Raw genomic sequence first — 24,030 nt, 5'->3', positions numbered from 1 at the left:
GGACAGAGGGGCTAGCACTCTAAGTCTTCATATATAAGGCCTCCACACCACCCCTGGGGTCCCCTCCCATCACCTCTGCTTGGTTAACTCCTGTTATCTTTCGTATCTCAGCTTAAGAGATCACAGGCCTTCCGGAATCCATGCCCTCAACCCGAAGACTGAAATATTCTTCTATATATGCGCCCCCTCCCCAGAACACTGTGCTGGGTGCTGGCTTACAAGGGAAAAGGTTTTATAAACTGCCTTCTAGTCACAGGATCTTAGGACCAAAAAGCATCGCAAATAACAGTCCAAGCCTTCTGTGACGCACAATTTCCTGGTCAGATGTCCTTGCCTCCATTCCACCTTACTTTCCTTAACAAATCTGGCTTTTCTTACTCTGGAGGGTGCACAGTAAAGGGCTAGCACAGTAGGCCTGGCATACATACTGTGAAGCGCTTCAGGCCTGGCCCTCAACCACTCCTGGGTTTCTCTCTAAGCCCGCAAACATCCCACAGGTATAAGAGCACCTTTGCAGACCCTGGGCCTCAGCCAGGCCAGACAGTTTACGGCAACATGACTTCTGGTGAACACCTGTTTTTGTTTGCTTGAGGCCTGGGTCATACTGTGTTTATGTCTGACCTCTGAGAGGTCTGCAGGGGCTTGGAGATCGAGTCATGCAGGTGTCTGATGCCTATGTGACTGCCCCCGGTAAAAACCCTGGACACCAAGGCTTGGGGGAGCTTCTCTGGCTGGCAATACTTTGTATGTGGTTTCACACATCGTTTCTGGAGAAATTAGGTCTGTGAAACTCCACTGGGAGAGGACAATAGGAAACTTCTCCTGGACTGTGCCCTATGTGCCTTTTTCCACTGCTGATTTTCATCTGATTCTTTTGCTGTAATAAACCATAACCATGAGTATTACAGCTTTTCTGAGTTCTGTCAATTCTTCTGGCAAATCACTGAACTTGAAAGTGGTCTTGGGAACCTCTGACACAGAAGGTCTCCTGCATTTGCCCTTTCTTCTCTGCTCCACAATTAACTTACTAGCTCTCTAAGCTTCACTAAATGGTGATAAAAAGAGAACCCACCTAAGACTGTGCTGCAAGTGGTCAGTGCCAGCCCGAGGCCTTCCCCGTAGTCCTCTCCCCTCCCTGGGCTCAGCTTAGGTCTGATGTGAGCCTGAAGAGCACTATCACACCGCCCCTCCTGACAATGACCTCTACACTGCTCCACGCTGGAGGACAACAGATCCTCTTCTCTACAACAGGGAAATGCAAATGCCAACAAGGCCGCTTGGGGTTTATAAAGAAGTGAAGGAGGCTGGCTACAGGCAAAATCCCATGGTCCTTCCCCAAATAGAAGCATGACTATAGGCAAATATTTCTCTGGTTAGGGACTATAAGAAAGTCTCTCTCCACCAGTGCAGGGGAGGGAACGGGTGTGAGGGGAGTGAGAAGAGAAATGAAACAAAACAAACCACACTCCCCAGTAAGTGCAGAGGCAAATGGCAAATGACGCCACCACTGAGTTGAGTAGAGAAGACAACGGGGAGGGGCAACGAGCCACAGGCACACGGGCCGCAGCTGCTCCGCTCTGGGTGCTTACTGCTTCGGAGCTCGGTGCTCGGTGCTGCTAGACCTCCGCATTTCCAAGGAGATGCCAGAAGTCTGAATCTGTGCATGAAAGTTCCTCAATGTTTACATAGATGGTGGTTCAGAAAGATGACTTTCAAAATAGTGAGGGTCTAACAAAACATCAGTTCTGTGGGCTGGCAGCTTTGGGAGCTCTCCTGAATACAGCTAAATGTGAATTTTATTTTTGTAAGGGAAACTATGCTAAAGTATAAGGGACAGGATGATCAACATTTCTCTCTCTCTTTTTAATGTAAGGAAAAGGGAAAACAAAGCCAACAAATAAAAAGAATGTGCCTGAGAAGATTCTAAGTCTCTGCCAGGAGAGAGAGAGAATAAGAGAAGGAGGAGCTACTGATCAAGGAGCATTTCTGGGAGGAAGTGAGAGTAGGAGCAGCAAGCAAGCAAGCACAAGCAGGGGGAAGGACAGTGAGAGAGAGGATCTCATGCAGACCCCACGCTGAGTGCAGAGACTGATGTGGGGCTTAATCCCACGACCCTGAGATCATGACCTGAGCCGAAAATCGGGAGTTGGACACTTAAACTGAGTCACCCAGGTGTCCCAGAAAAATAATTTTAAAAAACAAAGAGAGGGGCACCTGGGTGCAGTCGTTAAGCGTCTGCCTTCAGCTCAGGTCATGATCCCGGGGTCCTGGGATCAAGCCCCGCGTCGGGCTCCGCAGGAAGCCTACTTCGCCCTCTCCCACTCCCCGTGCTTGTGTTCCCTCTCTCGCTGTGTCTCTCTCTGTCAAATAAGTAAATAAAATCTTTAAAAACAAAAAAACCAAAGAGAAAAAACGACTAAGTTTCTTTCGGTTTTTTATTTATATTTATTTGGCAGAGAGAGAGCGAGCAAGCATGCGCGCACAAGCAGTGGGGAGCAGCAGAGGGAGAGGGAGAAGCAGGCTCCCTGGCTGAGCAGGGAGCTGGATGCGGGACTCGATCCCAGAACCCCGGGATCATGACCTGAGCTGAAGGCAGACACTTAACCGACTTGAGCCGCCCAGGCGCCCAAGAATGACTAAGTTTCAAGTGTCAAATTAAGTACATGAAGAATAGTAGGGGGGAAAAAAAAAGAATGGGAGGGATCTAGACTGAAGTAAAAAAAAAGTATTGACCTCTTCCTTCCTATTCTGAAGAGAAGAACATTCCTAGAATATTCATTGGATTGCTATGTATATAAGAATAAAGATATTTAAGGTTTAAGCTAATTACTAAAAACAATTTACTGCTCACACTACAGATCTGTGCAAAAGAAAACAGTGTATGCAATAAAACGCAGTGAAAAAATGATCGATATTAAGTTTAAAAAAGACTTTTTTAAGTGGGGATGGGGATGTTATCTGACTTCAAAACCTACGCTGCCCGAGAACCCCTTGTGTATGACACACATCATCTGCCAGGACGCCAAACACCAGAGAACGTATGAGGGACGGTCCACCTGCCACAGCAGTGCAAGGAAGGGAAGAGGTAGGTCATTTTTACAAAGAAACTGAGGCTCAGATAAGCAAGGCAGACACAGAAACATCCATTTTAACTCGAGCAGACAGAAAACCACATGGTAGAAGCATTTTCTTAGCCCTCCACATCTGACCTCTCCAGACACTCCTTTCACCACTAGCAGCTCCGGGATGCGGTCCTTCTTCTTTTCCAGGCTCTGTCCCTCTGGGCAACCTCACCTATGTCCATGACCTCAACATTCTGATGAATACCAAACCTTATTCTACGCTCAGCTTTTTCTTCTGAGTGCTGGCCTCTATTCCTAATGTCTTACTGGTCTTTTCCATGTTGTGCCATCCCCAAAATACTTCACTCAACAAGCCTAAAACCAATTCAGTATCTGTCCCGCCACGCCTGCTTTGATTCCCCTATTTCTACCACCATTACCTGCACTCCCGAGCTCGCACACTCCCCACCCCGAGAATGCTCACAGTGCCACAGTGTGCTCAATGGAGCAACCACGCGAGCGCAGGTTCATCACGAATGATCATGTGTTCACCCAAAGAGTTAGATTACTTACCCAGCCCTCCTGTCCTTAATCCTAAGACTCTTTCTGATGCACTCCCTCCATGTCCACTGCCTTCTGTCTCACACTGCTTTGAGTCTTTTGTGCCTCTGGATAACCACCACTTTCAAATTTTAAATGATTTATGGCATAAAGTTGTCTGCGATTTGCTCCACACCTACTATGGTAGCTTTGCCTTCCTCCTCCTTCCTCTTTGCCCCTTCACCTCCGTGATCGGCCCACACAACAGAACCCACCAGGCTGTGCTGTTTTTGAACTTTTCAAATGCTATACACTCTTTTGTTATTCTTTCTCTACTTCTTTGTGTGGTAAAGGCTTCCACACCCACCACACCCACAGTTCCTCATTTCCTGACTCAATCTTCCAATGGACTGCGCATTATCACACTACTTGTACCATTATATGGATTCACATTTATAGCACCTATCACAGCATACCTAAAGCTGTTCACATGCTTATTTTTGCGACCAAAAGATGAGTTCCTTCAGGGTATTGTTCCTGGCTTACATATGCTCGACTGTGTGCATGCCCATATGTATCTATGCATTCCAGGTGGCCCAGCACAGTCCTTGGAAAGCAAGACGATATTCCACTAACATCTGCTAGATGAACTGATAATATTAAATAAGATGAAAGGTTTCTAAAAAAATTAACGTATGAGAAAACAATAATATTGAACCTACATGATTTATACATAGCAACAAAATGTATGAAGAAAATGTGCCATTATACAAAAAACTGGCAGAAATCAAATTATGCTTGGAGTTTTTAATGCCCTCCCCATCATACTAAATTGAGTAAATGTTAAGCAGAACATCAGAACAATAAAATCAACTGCAAAAACCTAAATGACCATCAAAGGGGGAATAATTTTTAAAATACAAATGTATATTCAATCTCTACTTTGTGCAGTAGTGTAATGAAGGTTAATTTTGCTTTTTCATTTTAACTAAGATTTAATAACTAATAAAGCATTTTTTAATAATGAGGAAAGGTTCTAAGGATTTGGCTATGAAAAGACATTTAAAATAAAATAAAGGCCTAGGGGCGCCAGGGTGGCTCAGTCGGTTAAGGATCCGACTCATGATTTCAGAGTCATGAGACTGAGCCGGGCTCTGCACGGGGTGTGAAGCCTGCTTAAAATTCTCTCTCCTGCCCCTCCCCACCACCCCCTCCAAAACCAAATGAATAAATAATAAATAAAATAAAACAAAGGCCTAAATTTAGTATTCTACAGGGTTTTTTTTTTTTTAAGTGTAATATACAAGAATGTATTTCCTACCATGTTTGCTGGAGTTTTGATCCAAAGATGTGTTCACAGAAATGCTGTCCACTGTAGTCCACTTCCTTAGTCTTGACTGTGGCTCTTTAATACTGTTCATATCCATATTTACATTCAAGTTAGAGTTCAAGCCTAAAAATAAAACAATACTTTAACAGAAAAACCAGTTTATAAAATATAGTTGTCTGCGATCTGCTCCACACCTACTATTATAGCTTTGCTTTCCTCCTCCTTCCTTCTGATACCACAACTTCCATTTCCTAGAAAAGTACATGTAACTAATGTGTTTTCAATCCTGTGAATGTTCCTTAATAAATACCACCCTGCATATGTGGCACAGCCAAATGATTACAGACAAAGGCAAGGCAGGCAGAACAGACACTCTGGGCCCCTGGCCAAAGCTGTGCAGAAATAACATCAAGAGAGAGCCATGGCTACATTATCAGAGAGAGCAACAAATAGAAATCCTAAACAACTATTCTAATATTCAGTAACCCAATGTTTTCAAACCATAAAACTGTTAAAACCATAATTGCATCAACTGTGGTAAACTATTTCTCCTTATAATTTTGATTATTTTTAAATTCCTTGATAAGAGACAATTTTAAAGTTTATCTCCAATAAAACAGATCTTTTTTATTTAAAAAAATACTTATTTATGTATTAGAGCAAGAGAGTGTGTGCATGGGGGAGGGCGGGTAGGTGGGGCGGGGGGGTGGGGGACAGGGGGAGAGGGAGAGAATCTCAAGCAGGCTCCATGCCTAGCATGGAGACCGACACAGGGCCCAATCTCACAGCCCTGAGATCATGACCTGAGCCAAAACCAAGAGTCAGACACTCAACCAACTGAGCCAACCAGGTGCCCCTAAAATAGATCTCTTTAGCTTTCCCCCAAGAGCACCACGCATGAAGAAATATTAATAATCACTTTCAGTTGCTATCTTTTGCTTGTAAACAACAGTTTTCAATTGGCTGGCCAGACAAAAAACACTGTCATTTTAAAGTAAAAATGTCTTGGGCGCCTGGGTGGCTCAGTCGTTGGGCGTCTGCCTTCGGCTCAGGTCGTGATCCCAGGGTCCTGGGATCGAGTCCCGCATCAGGCTCCCTGCTCTGTGGGGAGCCTGCTTCTCCCTCTCCCACTCCCCCTGCTTGTGCTCCTGCTGTTGCTATCTCTCTGTCAAATAAATAAATAAAATCTTAAAAAAAAAAAAGGTAAAAATACCTTCCTCTAACAATTATACTTAACGGTGAGAAGACTCTCAAGGCACAATTTCCTTGAACTTTGCTGATGACACACATCAAATTCAGATATTCTCTTGGAACAAGGATGGAAATTTCCATCTTAGATATTCTGGTCAGAAAACTGACCGCTAAGCCAGGATAATCATCTGAGATGCTTGTTTAAAAAAAAAAAAGAGTTCAGTGGGAACCAGAATTTTTGTTTAACACACAGTCAGGTGGTTCTTGTTCTAAAATTTCAAAGCAAATGGTTTTAAATACTCGGGTTTCATGACAGTCCATGTGATATCAGGTCAGTCAAACTTAAAAACTTTAACAATGTGAATTCTCTAATATCATCCCCATTTTTGGGGAGAACAATTACATTTGCTGCTCTCTGCACTCCTCAACTAGACCCAAGACCTGGCAAATTTTTTTTCTGCGAACCTGGGAAGGTTCAGACAGTAACTATCTCAGGCTCTGTGGGCCACAAAGTCTCAGTGTCTCTATGCAACTCTGTTGTAGCAAAAAAGCTCCACAGAATAATACATTAACAAAAGAGCATGCCTGTGTACCAATAAAACTTTATTTACAAAACCAGGCAGCTGGCCAAATCTGGTCAACAGGCTCTAGTTTGCCAATGCCTGATTTAGACAACCATATGCGTTTGTGTGGGTTTGGCAGACTTCTTAACCAGGACGAAGTAGTTTGTTTTTTTTTTTTTGTAAGATAGATATTGATTGATTTAGAGAGCAGGCACGTATGCATGCACATGTGAACACACGTGGGGGGGGTTGGGAAAGGGAGGGGGCAAGAATCCCAAGCAGACTCCGTGCTGAGCACAGAGCCTGACATGGGGCTCAATCTCACCACCCTGAGATCATGACCTGAGCCAAAACCAAGAGCTGGACTGAGCCACCCAGGTACCCCTGGAAGAAGTATCTCTTGCTATAAAGCCAGTCAGAACAGGAAATCCCATTAGTCAGAAACTTATCTCCTCACTGGCCTAATTTATATGTCTAGTATGCAAAAGGCAAGAGTCACTTCCCTTCACTGGTAAGATCACAATGTCTCAGTGTACTTGAGTATTCTTTCACCACTCTATTGTCTCCGGGATCATCAGGTCACCAACCAACAAGTGGCTTCTAAGGTACTCACCTGCGGTGGTAACTGACAAGGGAACGCCTTCTAGAAACACAGAGAGATTGCTAACAATCCCAAGGACTCCAAGTGCAACCTATGTCCTAGCTGAGAGTCCACAGCAATACCAGGGAGAGCCAAATCATGTACAGTCCAGCCAGAGTGAAGCAAGAGCAGGCCCCAGGCCCTGCCCACAGCCCAGAACACGCGAGCTAACTAACCATCTTAGACCCAGTTGAGCCAGTAACCAACCAAGCTGATTTACAAGAAAATACCATTAAGAGAAAAGACAGAAAGAAAAAGCAAAATGAAGAGGGTGTGAACAATCAAGGCTCAAAAGAGAATCAAAGGCACAAAGAGAAAAGAGACCCAAAGAAGGAGAAAACATCCAGCCCTGAAATTTCCAGAAGGAATAAAAGCCTGGGGACAGAACGAATAAAGGGAAGAGGGAGCAACTGCAGGGGCAACCAAGGCAATCCTTCTCTCGCTTCGATTTTCTACACTCAAACCAAGACCATCCCTAAGTATGTAGGCGAGAATCACAATTCCAGGTTCCGAAAGCACAGAAGTGACTGTTCCCAGCTGCTCCTGCAGAGCAGTGTGGCTCAGGGTGTCTCTGGCACGTGGTTTCTGATAACCCTCCCCCTTCTACCCGACGATGAAGCTACCTGGGGCTTAAGAGCAACTTCACCTTTATTCTAACCCACTGTGAAAGAGTTTTAGAAACAGCGTCATTTTCTTGCACGGAGAGAGGCCTTCCCCTAAGCAAGAAGATGGGCTGAACCTGCAGGAGGCAAGGCAGCTCTCGGGAGAGGAACGGGTCCTGGGGCCAGCGTGGTTTTCCCGAGGCGACGGAACTGTGCTGCTCCGGGAGAAGACCCAGCAAGCCTGTGGCCCCTGAGCATCAGCTGAATGCTCAGGGCAACGAGAAACCCACCTATTGGGAAGTTGCTGAAAGCATTTATTGGTGATGGCCCTTTTTGCAGCTCAGGTGTAGTGTGGGGCATGACGTTCTCGAGGAAAGATTTCATGGCTGGCTGATGGAGCGGCTGCTGCTGAGATGGCGGGGTCTGCTGCTTCACCAACAGGCTGGGATCGAGTTGCCGGGACTGCTGCATCATTTGCTGTTGCACGCTAAGAGGTCGACCCTGGAAACAGTGAGATGATTGGGAAACCTGGAGGACAGCAAGGCTTCCCAGACAGCCACATATTCCCCCTCACCGCCGAATTCACCCCCTCCTCCTCGGCAGGAAGGCGCACGGTCACCGTATACCAGTTAATACGACTTCTGGGCAAACAGGAGACTTAACAAACCACGTATTTCATTCTATTTTAATAAAGGCATCTCGCGTTACAATTCCACTGCACTGAGTTCCGGTTAAGGATGTCATCTACCTGCTGGTCTTGCTGCTGCCGGTTCCCAGAAGGCACGCTTCTCTGACTTTGGGCCCTTTGCTGCTGCGCTAACAATCGCTGGAGGGAAGAGGGCGAAAAGGCTGTCAGTGTCGCGGCGTCAGAGCTGCGCGCTTCAGGTGACTGCAGCGGACGCACGCACCCACGGCGCAACCTCATCTGGCATCCCCTCTTCCTGGGCCTCCCTGACTCAAGCCCTTGTCCAATTCGGTCTCTCGTTCAATCTAAACTTGCACTTCATCAGGGACATTTTCCCCGATCACCCTCCCCCCGCCCTCCCCAACCCGGCTAGGGGTGCTCTGGGGGTGCTCGCAGAGCATCCTGCCGTTCAAGCTCACCATCTGTCCTCACCCACAGACCGTAAGCTCCCTGGGGGCGACTGCACTGGCTTTGTTTGCTGCGACACTTCCTGCACACGGTAGGCACTCAATACACATACAGTGACTAAGGCTGTTACTCTACTTACCTGTAACTGGGAGATCTGAGAAAGCTGGTTTAGTTGGGATAGCTGGTTCAGCATGGCTACCTGTTGAGGGCCAAAGAGCGGATTCAGGCCACCGTTGTTTGGTGCATACTTCAGCAATGAAACTGGAACCTTAGGATCACAATGGCAAGTTAATAATGTTGATCAAATAACTCAAAACTAACTAAATGTACAGTGTATTCTGAACTGTCAATAGAGCAATTAAATCTTTGGACTAGTACTTGGAAGGCTGGTTTATGTTCTGTCTTCCTCTGCTTTATTGTTCATGTATACTTTCCGGGGTTAACTGAAAGATGACGGGGTGAATCTTAAACCAGCCCATTTACTTTGCTACTGTCCTCCTCCCCTTAAGATGTTTTACGGAAGGTAATTTAACTTGGACTCATTTTCTTCACCCTACCCACATCCTTCCGTAAGGACAGCTGATCCTGAATTAGCTGCATCTCAAAGACACAAGGATGAGCAATTAGCCACCTCATTCAAATACCACATTTTTCCAAGTCAAGAGAAGAGAGCAGGGCGGGAGTGATTACCTGAGGGGAGAGTAATGGAGGAGGCACTTGAGCACGGAGATTAGGCTGAGATGAACTAAGAGGTTGTGCTGGAGGCTGCTGCATGCCCCGGGGTTGTGCTGCTGTGTTTCCAACACCAAACATACTGGGATTGCCATTCTACAAAACCAAGAAACAGTGACAGAATACCAGTGGGATTCTTTAGGGGTAGACACCGTAATACCACACTGTTTTATTGATTTAAACACAGTAACTACATGTAAGAGAGATTTCATTACTTATACAAATCATTCAACAGAGAGCCTAAAATACACACGTGGACTTACCTGTCTAACAGAATTCAAGTTTTGCATACCCAGCCCTGCTATGGAGCCAAGGGCCTGGTTAGGTAGTGCACTATTTGAAGGGGGAAGCTTCATGCTTTGACTGGACATAAACTGCATGTTTTGGGATTCATCTGCTACAATGCCATCCTGAGTGGACAGACAGAAAGATGTGCAACACCAGCCAAGCAAACAAGCAGAAGGGAGAAATCATTGCAGGAACAGAAGAGAAGTCACGTGACATTGCAGCACCAACAGGAAACGGGTAGAAAACAGAAGAGATTAGTGTTAATTCTAGAGTACATAAAAAGAACCAGACACATTTTGCGGGATTAAGAAGAAAATACAAATGCAATCCCTACGCTAAACTGAAACATAAAGAGGAGAATGAACTACAAATCCAGTAATAGCACCGGATTACAGTACCTTATATTAAATGCCCTAGACAACTAATGAGAAAATTATGCTATTAAGTGTACTGGTTTACCAGCCACAGGGGTAAAACAAAACAAATGACTTACCTTATCAAAGTAAGGGCTGCGCTCCATGGAAGACTCTTTGGAAATCTGAGGCCGAGAACCAGGGCCTTTCCCGACCGTTCGATTGTAATCACCAATATTTAGGCTATGTTTATCTATCTCCATTCGTTTGTCCTGTAACATTCCTAAGAAATGCAGGACACTATGTTATCATGTAGGAAGACAATCTCATTGGCTTCAAATAAATTTACAGCAGAAAGCAAAATATTCACTCCCCCTGAGATGACTTCTGCCTTGACAAGAACATGTGAAAAATGCATTCAATAAATCTTGCATTCCTCAGAAGTAAAGTTGGGTTTAGCAGATCCTGTTACTTTACTAAAACAACTTGAAAACAGACCAGTAATAAAATGGTTAAGACTTCTTTGGTCATCTTTAATCTGCTTAACATAATAATAAAAACATAGTTCCCAGTTACAAATAACAAAAACAGCCAAGACAAATCACCATCAGATAGATGCACACTATGTGCCAGGCACTGTTCGAAATGTGTGTTCGAATTTAATGCTGGTAATGCTACTATTATCACCTCCATTTGGCAGATGAGGAAACTGCAGACCAGACCGGTTCACATTTTCCCCTCTCTCGGGTCTTCCTCTGTCCATTACTCTCATTTTGATTTCTCTGCAACTTTAAACTCAATTTCTTGTCTACCGAACTTATTATTCCTATATATTTCTTATCTCTAATAACGGCCACTTATTGATTGCTTTAATGTCTCTCAGCTCTAAATTCACCCTTTTTGACTGCTCAGTGAAAGCACATCTGGACGCTTTACATTTTTCTTTTGCCACCTGGCACCAAGGCTTTGTCAGTAGAGGGCGCTGGAGGGCTGCTGCAGGAGGAAGCTCAATGTGCTCACTTGGCAGCTTCTCCACTGCCTCACTCTGGCTGTACAGAGTGCTCAGCAACACCCCCTGGCCAGGTCTCCCAGCATTCCCACATACCTCCAAACGGTGAGACACCTCTCTATGAACAGCTTTTCCCAGCACCCTAGAGGGCAGATTTCCAGCAAGTTCCACCAGGACAGCGGCACAGCAACTTCTGCCATTCAGTGAGCCATGGAAGAGGCAGAGTGTTGTCCTCACAGGAATAGACCCATATTTTGGATATGAATTTGCTTTTCCTGCCTGTAAAACTTCTGCCATCCATGGTCTCGCAGAAGGCCTTATTCTCACAGCAACTGTGTCTGATCCAGGAACTCACTCCACAGCAAAAGGAGAACAGTAATGGGATCATGCCCATGGGATCAACTGGTCCGACCGCATACATCATCACCCAAAAGTAGCTAGCCAAACTAATAGGTAGAACTGGTTATAAAGCAAGTCAGGGGACAACATCCTTAAAGGATGGGCACTTGGGTGGCACAGTTGGTTAGGCGTCCGACTCTTGGTTTTGGCTCAGGTCATGATCTCAGGTTTGTGAGATCGAGCCCCATGTTGGGTTCTGTGCTCATGCGGAGTCTGCTTTTGAGTTTTTCTCTCCCCTCATCCCTCCCTCCTGCTGTGCGCTCTCTCAAATAAACAAATCTTAAAAAAAGAGGGGGGTGGGCTAGGCTTCTGTCTCACAGGACATAGTGTCTCCCACATCACCAGAATAAAGAGGTCTGGGAATCAAATGGTGGGAGTTGGAGTGGCTTCTCTCACCATCATACCTCATAAGCCACTCAGAGAATTCTAGCTTCCTGGTCTGGCAACTCTGCAAGTTTGGAGATCTTAATCCTCAAGAGAGAAAATGCTTCTACCAGGACACACATCGGGCTGCTGAACTGTAAGATGGACACTGCACCTCGACATTTTGCCTTCTTTTGTGCCACTGAACCACAAGGCAAAAAGGGGCTTGTCTACTGGCTGGAGTGATTGATTCTCATCCCAAGGGGACATGGGTTTTCTATTACAAAATGAAGGCCACGAGGACTCTGGAACCCAGGGGGATTCCTCCGGGGGCCAGAGGGGGGGGCTCCTTAGTATTTCCAGGCCCACTAGTAAAGGTTAATGAAAAACTACAGCAATCAAGAAAAGGCAGATGAATAAAGGGCTCAGACCCTCTGGGAACAGAGGTTTGGGTCACTCCACCAGCAGAGGAACCCAGGATGCTGAGGTGTGGCTGAGAGTAGGGCACTAGGAATGGGTGCTGCAAGAAAGAAGCCATGGACACCAAGCACAGCTTGTGATCACAATAGAAATGAGGGCAGGACTCGCTCGGCATGCTTTCTAAGGCTCGTTACAGAAGCGTGGTTGTCTGTATAGGCTGACCACTTTCTTCCTTCTCTTCCCCATTTTTATTTTATTCACAAGCTGTTGAAAGTTAACTTTACGACTTAGTCTTTCGGTCTCAATTGTGACGGACTTTGAGCAGTAATAATATAGCCAATGATAAGTGCAATGACTGTTGGGACCATATCTGTCTCCTCAGTTTGGTGAGAGGGCAGACCTCCTCACTTGTAGGAAAGAAAGCTGTACCTCACTAAGAAAAGAGACAGAGTCGCTTTGCCACTACAGTGGAACAAAAGTGCAGGCAGAAGATGGGCAGTCAGAGGGTGGCGTGAACTGTACCAATCATCGACCCACTGCCTCTCAGCTCTCACTGCCCTGAAAAAAAACGGATCTGGATGCTTTACATATTTTTCCCTTTGCCAGCTGACGGTAGAGGGTGCAGGAGACACAGCCAGAAGACAGACAGTGTCTCCCAGGTGTGGGTGCTCTCTCCTGCAGCACAGGCAGCTGCCCCAGCCGCAGGTCCTAGCCGGGCTCACGGCCCCCCCCAGCAGCCGCTCTGGAGGTTTTGTACCAGAGCTCAAGTGAGACACCACCCCAGAAGGCGGATCTCCTGCGGTTCCATGCAGTGGCACCACAGTGACATGTCTGCCATGCGATGAGCAGAGGGCCAGGGCCAGGAGTCTGGACCTCAGCCCTGGCTCAGACGCCCTCCTCCATGGGCACACTAGCTCTGTCCTAAGGTTAGTGACTTCTCCTTACCTCCGCTACCCTATCTTCTTTTGTGGTCTCTTTACCTCTTACTAGCCAAACCTTTATTATGCTAGTAATTCTTTATATTTCTATCAATAAACCTTCCTGTTCAAATCACTGTGTAGTTCAGTCTCCTGCCTGGACTCAGACTAAAAGAATAACACTACCACCTACTAAAGCGTCCAGGCAAGAAAGCTGGAAATCTCCCCCTCTGCCCCTCCCCCTGCTCCTTCTAATAAATAAATAAAATCGTAAAAGAAAAGAAAAGAAAAGAAAAAGCTGGAAATCAGCTTTTACCACACCCACTTCCCTACCTCTATAATGAATTGGTACAGACTGGTTATCAACTTTCGTTGATTCTAATTCCCTCATCTCCACTGAATTAAGAATCTTCCCACTACTATCTTAGTTTAGAGCTCTGAAATCCTCACTGGCTACTGCAACAAATCTCGAACTGCTTTTGGTATGTTTAGTATCTTTTTGTCAGTCTTCTGCCACCAATCTCTTCTGTCCTAGGATCTTTCCAACCTGTAGCCATATTTTTTTAAAAAAACATAAATCCCAATGTCATTCTCCTGCTTAAAATTACTTAATCCCGTACTTTCAGAATGAAGTTCAACCCCCCCCAAAGCTCCTCATGATTCAGCACCTGCCTCGTTTTCCAGCACCTTCCCCTAGTCAAAGCTTCTCTCCTCACCACACTCCCACCACCACAACCAATTTACATTTCTTCTCCTACTGCATGCAACGTCTTCCATTTCTCCAGCACGGTTCAAGCTGTCTCTGTCATATGATCTGGGCCTTTGCACCTACTGTTTCCGAAATTACTAAGACTCTTATCACCCAACCTGAATAACTCCTCCTTGACAGGACTAGATCCGAGGTAATCAAAGACTAAAATCACCACGACCTTAGATCTGCACAGTGATTTGTACTTCGAAGGCAGTCCACTCATACACCACCACACTCTAGTGTATGCTGAGAGCACAGGAATGCTGTGATAGGAACCCAGATCTCCCCTCTCCTGGTCCACGTCAGTGCTCACTTAGAACCAACACGTCACAGATACATTTGTCCATCCATGAGGAATACGAACCCCAACTGATTTAACTTTTCCTTACCTCCGGAAAGATCCATCTTATTGCTCTGTACATTTTCTTCTGGTGAGTCTCTCTGAAGTAAGAAAACACAGTGTGTTAGCAGTCCTTAATTTATCAATGAAAATAAATTAAAAATGAAAAATTTTACTTTATTTCATTATTTGTCAAAAATCAAGTGGACTGCAAAACTCTTTTCACTGCCTAACAAGAAAAAGTTTTAAAAATAAGATACATGATCAACGTTTTTAGCTAAAACTATAAAAATAAAGAAGGCTTTGTGGCCAATTTTACTCTAACCTCCAGCATATTCATAAGGATTGAAAGATAATAATAATTTGTTAAGAAAAGAAAAAACTGAACTTAGGGTAAATTTACAGACCACCATTAAAAGGGGAGGGGGCTGCTAGGAAGAATACACTTACCGAAAAACTGATATTTGAAAACTGTTTAACAAATGGATTTATCCATGCTTCTTCTTGTTTGTTTCCACCTTTCATGGTTCCCTTTGCAAAACAAAAGAGTAGAAAGCTACCATGGCCGCCTCTATTGATCTGGGCACAGTGATGGATTAATAATAAAACTTCAAGGCAATTCCCCACTCTCATTTTTAGCCAATTAATTTCTCCTCCAACCAACTCTTAGCAGAGTTGTTAACAATTACAAATCAACTTATTTGATTTTCAGCTTCCTTTGCTCCAGTCCTCTGGTATAGCTGTAACGTACAGAGAAATCTCTAAAGGCAAGCAGTCAGAAGGAAAAGACGGAAGCAAAGGGCGGAGAACTGCTCATCACAGTCTCCAGTTTACAACTGGACTGTGTTCTAAGAGCTTAATTATAATCTGGATTTGTGGGGTTCTGACACCACACTAAAGTAAAAGTGGTTGTTAGGTTCCACAGGTTAGCCCAAAGAAACCAACATGACCCGGAATTTAATTATGCTATGTGCACTGTACTGAGAAAGCACCACATGTTTCCAAATGAAAAGCTATTTTAAAATTTTAATTCGTGTTGCCGAGAACACAGTACCCCAGCGGCAGCTGAGGCTGGGGGTCCTCCAACTCCCCGACTTGGTGCTGGCTGCCATGGCTGGCTGGGCATGGGCAGTAGAGAAACGACTTTGAGACACTCTTTGAGGGAATATGGTCCACGACGACGAGCCTGGCTGACAGGGAGGCTGGACGCCGCAGGGACCAAGGTCTCCTGTGAATACGAAGACCACGGGGCCAGCCATTCTCGGTCTGTCGCCTTAATTCCCCTTTCCCGTTGCTACCGCCTGTTCCTTCTGACCGTGGGACAGAACACAGCTTCACACTGCCCGCTCCCACCCCCCAAAGTGCAGGTCTCTGAAGCAAGCACCTAACCCTTGCCAAGGTTTCTGAAGTCCTCCTTGATTCCTCTGGCCCCCACCCCGCCCCATGCCTATATGGCTGCCAAGGCCTTCTGTCCCTTCTATTCTGAAATGCCTCTCTGATCAGTCCCTTGCACTACATATCCACTCTGGCTTCCCAATTCAGGCCCTCACTTCTCACCAGAAGCTTCCTGACTGGGATCCCCCAACTCTGGTCTCTCCTCTGTGCCAATTATCTTTCATAGGATCACCAGTTAGCTTTCTTTAAAGAAAGTAACTTAAAAAACCCAACTCAAGTTGCGTTCTATGAAATTTCATTGGCTCCATATTTTATACAGAATAAAGTTCAAATTATCTTTGGCATGGTATTGAAAAGACTCTACTACCTGCCATTAATTTAACTATTGAGCCAGATCTCTTGTTACCTCTTTCCAGAAATTCTACACTTTAGTATATCAGACTACTATTTTCCCTGGCACATCCCACCCGCAGGCATCTTCCAAACTCAAGTGGCTACTCTTCAGTGCTCTCCTACAGCCCCACACTAGACTCCGAGCTCCTCGAGGGTACAGCTCATTTCCTAGTGTTTTTGAACCCCCAGCACCAAGCACAGTACCTGGCACACAGCAGAAGCTAAATAAATGTTTGCAGTCGCTTTCTAAAAGATTTTTACTAGCAGAAACAAAGGAGAAAGAGTAAAAAGGCTACACACCCTTTCCCTTCTCCTTTTTTTGCCACTCAGACCCTGTAAGGAAAGACAAAGTCACAAAACAGCATGGTCCAGTGGGAAGAACACAGGGTTTGGAATCAGAAGACCTAAACTTAAGTCCTTGCTCTGTCACTTACTAGTTATGCATCTTTGGGCAAGTCACCGCCTTTTCCGGTCTCAATTTCCTCATCGGTATTCTACCTCAGAAGGTCATGAGGACCAAATGGCTTATGTAAAATATGGGAAAGCACTTCATAAGCTATATGGAGAGGCAATAGGCAAATTCAGCCAAATGAAACATCTTTTTAAATGAAAATGGTAGGTCCTAGACTGAGAACCCAAGGATTAAAACGGGGGGACCCTGGTGGGCAGCTAGTGGAACTCCTGGATATTTGACCTCTAAGGTCTGGGGACAGGGGTGGGGGGTGGGGTGGAGATGGACTGGTTCTCAAATAGGGTGAGAGGGGAGAACCACCTAGGGGTCTGGGCACATATTTTGAAAATGGTCCCCAAGAGAATCTGACACCAGCATCCAATACCACCTCTTAAGAACCAGTGGTCTGCGTCAGTGCTTCTCAGCTCTGGCTCTACATCAGACACATTTGGGGTCCAATTTCCAAAACTATATAGTAGGCCTGGGGTACAGGAAGCTGTACTTGCAACAGATGCCATAGGATTCTGATGTACCAACAGGTTTGCGAATAAGATTTGTCCACATACAAGAAAGAGAAAAATCAAACTCTGCTCATTCCTAGGGATTTTTGTCATAGGACCTTTCGGGGCGGGGAGGCGGGGAAGGGCTACAGATGGGGGATGAAAAAGAAAGATGGTGATTCTGGGTGGAAGGGGAGGTCGGGGACTGCAAGTGAGGTGGGATGGGAGATGAACTGGCAGGGGGATGGAAAGCGTCAACAAGGAGATTTGCCCTTCTCTTCACCCCCACCACTGCAGGCACCACCCCGGGGTGACGGGTGTCCCAGCCAGCACTGGTGGAGGGGGAGGAGGAGAGAAATCCCAAGCTGTAGCAGTGGGGACAAAGAAGTTCCTGCGGTCTTATGGTTGTCTAGGTGGCTGCCCATACAAGAGGCTATACCTAAGTTGGGGACTGCCTGGACTGTACTGACTGCCACAAATGGGCAGGAAGAACATTAATTTTCTGAGGGTGAACTATCTTTGGAATAAAGTTTCAAGGGCTTTGCCCTTGAAATGTTTACCTTCGATGACATTTTCTTTGTATATGGTGGCCAATTTAAAGATGAGTTAAGCTCTTGAGATGAATTACTATTCCACATTCCAATCTCTACATCCTCTTCCTCTTCCCAGCCGGTGGGGCGACTTCCAGGCAATGGCATATCATCACCACACCAGCCATCTTGCATAGATTTTGGCCCTGATCGTGGATTTGTGATATAAAGAGAAACACGCTTTAATCAAACAATTCTTTCTGGAGGATGAGCACTCATTAAGGGGGCCAGGTGGGGGTGGGACCCTAAGAAAACCCCTATTTCCCTTCCCAAATCTGCATGGTAGAAATGTATGTTTTATACTGAGTTGAAGGTTCCACTAAGCAAGATTTTTTTTTTTTTTTTTTTTTTTAAGTAATCTCTGCACCCAACATGGGCCCTGAACCCACGACCCTGAGATCAAGAGTCGCTTGCTCTACCAACTGAGCTGGCCAGGCACGCCTAAGCAAGAAATTTTTTTAAATTAAAAATTTCAGAGGTGCCTGGGTGGCTCGGTGAGGCAAGTGTCCAACTCTTGATATCAGCTCAGGTCTTGATCTCAGGTCATGAGTTCAAGCCCTGCATTGGGCTCCACACTGGGTGTGAAGCCTACTTAAAAAAAAAAAAAAAAAAAAATCAATGAAACATTTCCCACGCTTTTTACAAACAGAAGTCTCCTAAACATGGAACAATGGTGGCCTTCTTATTCATACTCATTTAATAATCTGCATAGCAACACACAGGGCAAAGAGGAATGAGGAAATTTCAAAGAATTCATTTTGATATATATTTTCAAAGAGGATGGCCACAAAGTACTGCAAGTCATAAGCAGAGAGTATCTCAACTCTAGACTCAGCCTTTGGAATAGGATCCTATGGGGTACCCCACACACAACTTATGGGATAGTGACAACGTTCACCCAAATGCTGAATCAGGTCCCTCCTGAACTTTGTTCATTTTCTGTATAATATTCAGGGAGTAATCTGGAACCTGAGCCAGACAGTTTGGATATGTGTCCACACGATTATATATCCAGTCTCTCATGCTGGGTAACATGAAAGTTGCTTGAATACGTAATCTTATTTGGTAAAATAATAACTTAGATTTGGTGAAGTACATGCAAATCCCTATTAGTTAACACAATTCTAAGTAAGGACAAGAAAATTCAGAAAGCTAAAAGAGCAAACCAAGTTACAAATTCAAAGAGGCAAATAGTGAAATCATCTAGTATGATGAGACACGGATACACTTATCAATGATATAAGCATTATCCGATTATTTAATTATAGACAATGAGAGACCACCACTGCGACAAAATAGCTACCAGGAATTATCAATAACTTACCAGATTTGCTTAATGCTTGAGGACCAACAGAGCTGGAGCCCCACGTGGATGTGTTGGATGCCGTAGCAATAGGCTCCCCCCAGCTGGGACCACTGTCTATGGGTTTACCCCATGCTGAAGTACCATTATCCACAGTTGTGGCTGGAGTAGAAGGCTCCCCCCAGGGCTCACCCCAGCCTTTAGAAAGTGTGGGAAAAGAAGTCATCAGCACATGGTAGGGTGGTGCGGTGGAACAGGGGCAATAAGGAATACTTAGGGAACCAAAGATGAAGACCTTCACATTCACAGATCGAATAATGATGCTGCGATGGGCAAAAACAATGGCATCTGTTTTATGCAAAGAAGACAAATCATTTCCCATTATCATAATTTAACTACACGGTGTGAATTTTTTCCCCCACCTCTTCTTTCATAATTGCCCTCTGGGTGTAGAGCAGATTGTTTTGAATGACCTTAATTATAGCAAGTCATCCTCCTTTGAAGATGAATTTAATTCCTGGAAAAGTCAAGTCATTCTAAGCCAAACCTACTGATTCCAAGCAGGTAATCAAGCTGGGTAACGGTATGTGTATATAATTTTTACCATAAGTGCAACCTTTCAACATCACTGTTCTGGGGCAAAATAAAATAAAATAAAATAAAATAAGATAAAATAACTACAAGACTAAAAATACCTAGGCATCCTATTTTTATACATCCTGGACAATGCTTCTTAAAAATTCTGAGGTATCAGGTTGTCCAAAGCAAAGCCATAAATATTGTTCAAAAGAACCAAAATAGCCTTTCCCTTAGATACGTAACCTGTTTCTTGTAAGAACTGAATCTAAATTAATAAACTATACTTGAGGGAAAAAAACTGGATGCTGAAAGGTTCGCTCATGAAAACACTCCTAACGCTACTTCTGAAGGGACTGATTATTACTCAATAAAACGTCCATTAACAAAGACAATGTGTTCCAATGACACTTAATGAAAATGTCATTGTCAAGATCATCTGCAGATAGGAATTAGCTCGTTATGAGAGTGGGAATATGTCAGAAAGGTACTACCAAATGTTTTAAGTACACAAACATACACGCTGTATAACTTAACAGACTTGGATTTCATGCCTACTTAAATAAATCCCTTCTAAGGCCAAATATAGCACCTGGTATTTAAAGAGTATTATGCTTGGATGCTTGTTTTATTTCTGGGGACACTGTAATCAAATAACAAAACCAAAAAGTAACAGCCTGACTCAGAAGAACTGAGAAGTGTAGGGAATTCCTACTTGACATCACTTTCCCAACTCTGCCTTCTGAAGTCTTCCTAGCAGAGAACAGAGCATGTGAGACCCACAACCAATGCGGCTATAGGCAGAGCTCTGTTCCCTGATGTTAAACGCCCTATTATTTTCTTCCCTAGAAGCTCCTCTTGGATCAGAGGGGAAAAGCCCTTTGTGTGCCATATCCAAATACTCTGTTAAACAAATCTTACAGCAGCACCAGTACACTGAAGCGAGGCTAACAACACTGTGAAGTATCTTGTAACACTGTCGGACTCCGTTAAATGAAAACTTACCGGAGCCACTGCCCGCCTCTTTGTTTGAGATGGCACTTGCAGATGGTAGCAACTGGTGTACCTGTGCTTGCTGGTCTGAACGGCTGCTGCCATTTGGGACGTTTTTGTTCCACATGTTCACATTTTTGTAGTTGTATTTGCTCGGATCTCCCCAAGCTGAAGTTCCGTCATCAATCTCCATTTTGCGACGTATGGATTCTGGGGATGGTTCCTCCCAGCCTGTGGGCTCTTCTTCTTTTGCTGGGGCTGGTATAGGTCCTCCCAGCCAGCCTGTACCAGGGGGTTTGCCTGTAGCTGGTGGGATTCCCCAAGACCCGACAATGTCTTGTTGCTTGTTCCAGTCTGGAGAGCTGACTGGCTTTGACGAATCTCCCCAACCTAGAGACTGATTAGACTTTGGAGGATCTCCCCATCCCTGGGAAGGATTAGGTTTAGAAGATTCATCCCATCCTGATGAATTATTTGGATTTATGTTATTTCCCCAAGTAAAGGAACTAGTTTTACCAAGTTCATTCCAACCAGAAACGGACCTGTCACTGTCACTACCTCCTGAGCTAGATTTCTTATTAGCCTCACCCCAATGGTTACTCCTTGCAGTTTCCCCCCAGTTATCACCGGCAGAAACGGACCACCCTTGGTTTGATTTTTGTCCATCACCCCATCCCTGTTTGCTCTTTTGCGAATCATTCCACGCGGACTTCTCTTCTTTGCTGTTCCCCCACTGATTGCTCTTGACCATTCCTGTAGCAGCAGAGTCATCTTCCCATCCCCCCTGGCAGCTTGAGCCTTTGGAATCTCCCCACCTCAGAGCAGGTTTGGGATCTCCCCACCCCGATACAGATGAGGTATCATTACTAGTAGGGCTAGTCTTATCTATACATGCCCCTGAGTTAAAAGTCTGTGTTGCAGAGCTTCCCCAGGCCTCTGTCCCATTGTCAGTCTTTCTTTCCCCTCTAGGTGATGTTTCTGTATCCCAGGCAGTATTCTGCTTAATAGGAGTCTGTCCCCAACCAGAGTTGGAGAGGACACGTGGATCCAAGTCAGTTCTGTTTACGATGCTTTGGAGTAATGTGTGCTGATCAATTTTTCTCCTGTCTCTACTCTGATTTTCCCCAGTTGCTTTCTCCTCGAGGCGTCCAGTGCTTTCTGTACTACCTTCACTCTCCACTGTACCTCCTGTTTTGGCCCACACACTGTTCTGCTCATTTGTCTGAGATGCGGCAGAACCTTGATCCTCTTCCTCAGTAGACTTCCATCCGTTTGTAAACTTCTTACCATTGCCATTTGCACTATCATTGGAATGCTGATTGCTAGGCAGTTTGTTCCACTCCACGCTGGGTACATTAGTGCCAGTGTTTTGTGCAGGAGTTCCCCATCCTCGTCGACTTCCTCCAGAATTTGCGCCATTTCCACTTCCCCAGGATGCACTCTGGGAATTCGCTGCCCCAGACTCCCACACGCCTCCTCCTTTATTTGTGTTCACTTGAAAGTTAGTGCCCATAGGCCCATTTATGCCAGGCTGCATTAGAGTTGCATTCACAGTGTCACCATTAGCTTGGCCGTTAGGGCTCGAACATTTGTCTCCAGAGTAATTAGAACCATAGGCACCCCACGTAGTACCATAAGAGCCTCCACTTTTTGGCTCTCCATTGCTAAGGTGAGAAAGGGAAGTGCCATTCATAACCGACGGAGCCTGTATCTGAGGATGATTCATTGTGCTCACACGCCAGGCCCCTGTATTACTAGGCAGTTCATTATTCTGTACTGAACCGGAGTTTGGTAAACTAGAGGTCATAAAGTTAGTAGTGTTATTTGGTCCAGTCATCTCAGTGGTAATATTCTGAGGTTGACCACTGAATGAAACCTTCTGTGTACCACTTACTTCAGATTCACAAGTTTCCTGAAGGCTTCCCCAGGTACCATGGGTGGAAGAACCACCCACTTTAGAGTTAATACTCTGATTGTTAGGCATCTGGCCTAAGGTACTGCACTGAATATTGATGCCAGAACTACCGCTCCCTACAGGCCCTTTGAGGGCGAGTCCGTTGTTGTCTAATACTGGCCAGGCACCATGGTTGCTAGCTGAATTCAAAGTGCTTGGATTTAACCCTCCATTTGATGAAGAACTTACAGTGCCCCAAGCATTCATTCTATTGTTGCTACTTTCTGATTTGCTTTCAGGAGCATCCACAGAGACCTGACATGTGCTTATTATGGCTCCATGGGAAAAACCCCATGGCCCAGTACTACTTCCATGGCCCACATTATTGCTGCTGCTACCAACCACAAACTTGTTTTGGGAACCAAGTCCAGTGCTATTCCGAAGGCCATCTTTTTCACCACCGGTGCTTCCTGAAGCCATGATAGCGATGTTTCTCTCTGATTCAGAACTGGAGGCAGAATCAGCATCCATACATTCTGAAGCCAACTCTGGATCACTGCCAGGGACTGAGGGCCATGCTTCTTTTTCAGGGGAGTCGTTTACAACAGCATTCTTACAATTTGTGCTAGAGTCACTCGGAGAAGACACAGGTCCCCGCTGCGAATTTTCATAATGGGATCCTGAAGTATTGTGGTTTATATCTAGAATAAAGGAGAAGTACAAAAACTTATGAAGTGTTTGAAAAGGCAATAAATGTTATAAACGTATGTGGTTCCTCAACATTAACTTGGCAGTATGGTTACAAGGGCACTGGTTATATCCCAGCCACCAACTTTTCTTATCCAATTAGTAATTCCACTCAGGCAGGGTATTTTGGTGCTTTGTTCACTGATGCTATCCTATGAGCCTAGGGCAGTACCTGGAACATAAGAGCTCCTCTCAGTAGATAACTGCTGAATGAACAAACTGGTATTTATCAGCAAGTAAAAGAATTTTGGTGTGAAGAAGAACTAGGTGGTAGTAATGTATTGGGATAATGAAGCAACCCAAGCCTAGAGGTCTGACATGGGACAGAAGGGGCTGGGAAGGAGATGTATGAGGACAAGTGAACAGGACGAACTTGACTACATGTATTAGAAACATACCAGAAATCCTTTCCCGTCTTCCCTTTCTCAGGGGAGCTTTTTCACGCAACTCTTTGGGTATTAGAACAAGTTTATAAAAACTACAAAGCCTTTTCCATTTTATTTCCATTTCATTAGTGTTTTTATTCAACCTGAACTATTGCACACAAGTATTTTTAGTTGCATTCTCCTTCACAGCCATGTATTATAAGAGATCA

The 24,030-nt window shown here is 45.0% G+C and overlaps 1 protein-coding gene across 8 annotated transcripts in view; it reads right to left on the bottom strand.

Annotated features, from left to right (window-relative positions):
- The window catches only part of TNRC6A (trinucleotide repeat containing adaptor 6A), an 84,678-nt gene that overhangs the window by 15,542 nt on the left and 45,106 nt on the right, over positions 1 to 24,030 (bottom strand). For 5 of the 8 annotated variants that reach the window (XM_073887972.1, XM_025855481.2, XM_073887974.1 and 2 more), the window contains 12 exons: positions 20,807 to 23,389; positions 19,247 to 19,423; positions 17,893 to 18,068; positions 16,682 to 16,714; positions 15,044 to 15,124; positions 14,643 to 14,694; positions 10,535 to 10,677; positions 9,712 to 9,849; positions 9,161 to 9,289; positions 8,677 to 8,754; positions 8,219 to 8,429; positions 4,924 to 5,055 (listed from right to left, as the gene is read on the bottom strand). In XM_073887972.1, the coding sequence (XP_073744073.1) occupies positions 4,924 to 5,055; positions 8,219 to 8,429; positions 8,677 to 8,754; positions 9,161 to 9,289; positions 9,712 to 9,849; positions 10,535 to 10,677; positions 14,643 to 14,694; positions 15,044 to 15,124; positions 16,682 to 16,714; positions 17,893 to 18,068; positions 19,247 to 19,423; positions 20,807 to 23,389 (3,933 nt within the window). Of the gene's footprint in view, positions 1 to 4,923; positions 5,056 to 8,218; positions 8,430 to 8,676; positions 8,755 to 9,160; positions 9,290 to 9,711; positions 9,850 to 10,016; positions 10,164 to 10,534; positions 10,678 to 14,642; positions 14,695 to 15,043; positions 15,125 to 16,681; positions 16,715 to 17,892; positions 18,069 to 19,246; positions 19,424 to 20,806; positions 23,390 to 24,030 lie in introns of all 8 variants that reach the window. The other 3 variants (XM_073887976.1, XM_025855480.2, XM_073887973.1) reach the window with 3 other exon arrangements.

Source organism: Callorhinus ursinus, unplaced genomic scaffold, assembly GCF_003265705.2.
Source record: "Callorhinus ursinus isolate GAN/ISIS: 27379988/994484 unplaced genomic scaffold, GSC_fseal_2.0 scaffold85, whole genome shotgun sequence".
Taxonomy (NCBI): Eukaryota; Metazoa; Chordata; class Mammalia; order Carnivora; family Otariidae; genus Callorhinus; species Callorhinus ursinus.
Note: the sequence above shows the minus strand (reverse complement) of the source record. Positions and strands in the feature narration are given on the sequence as shown.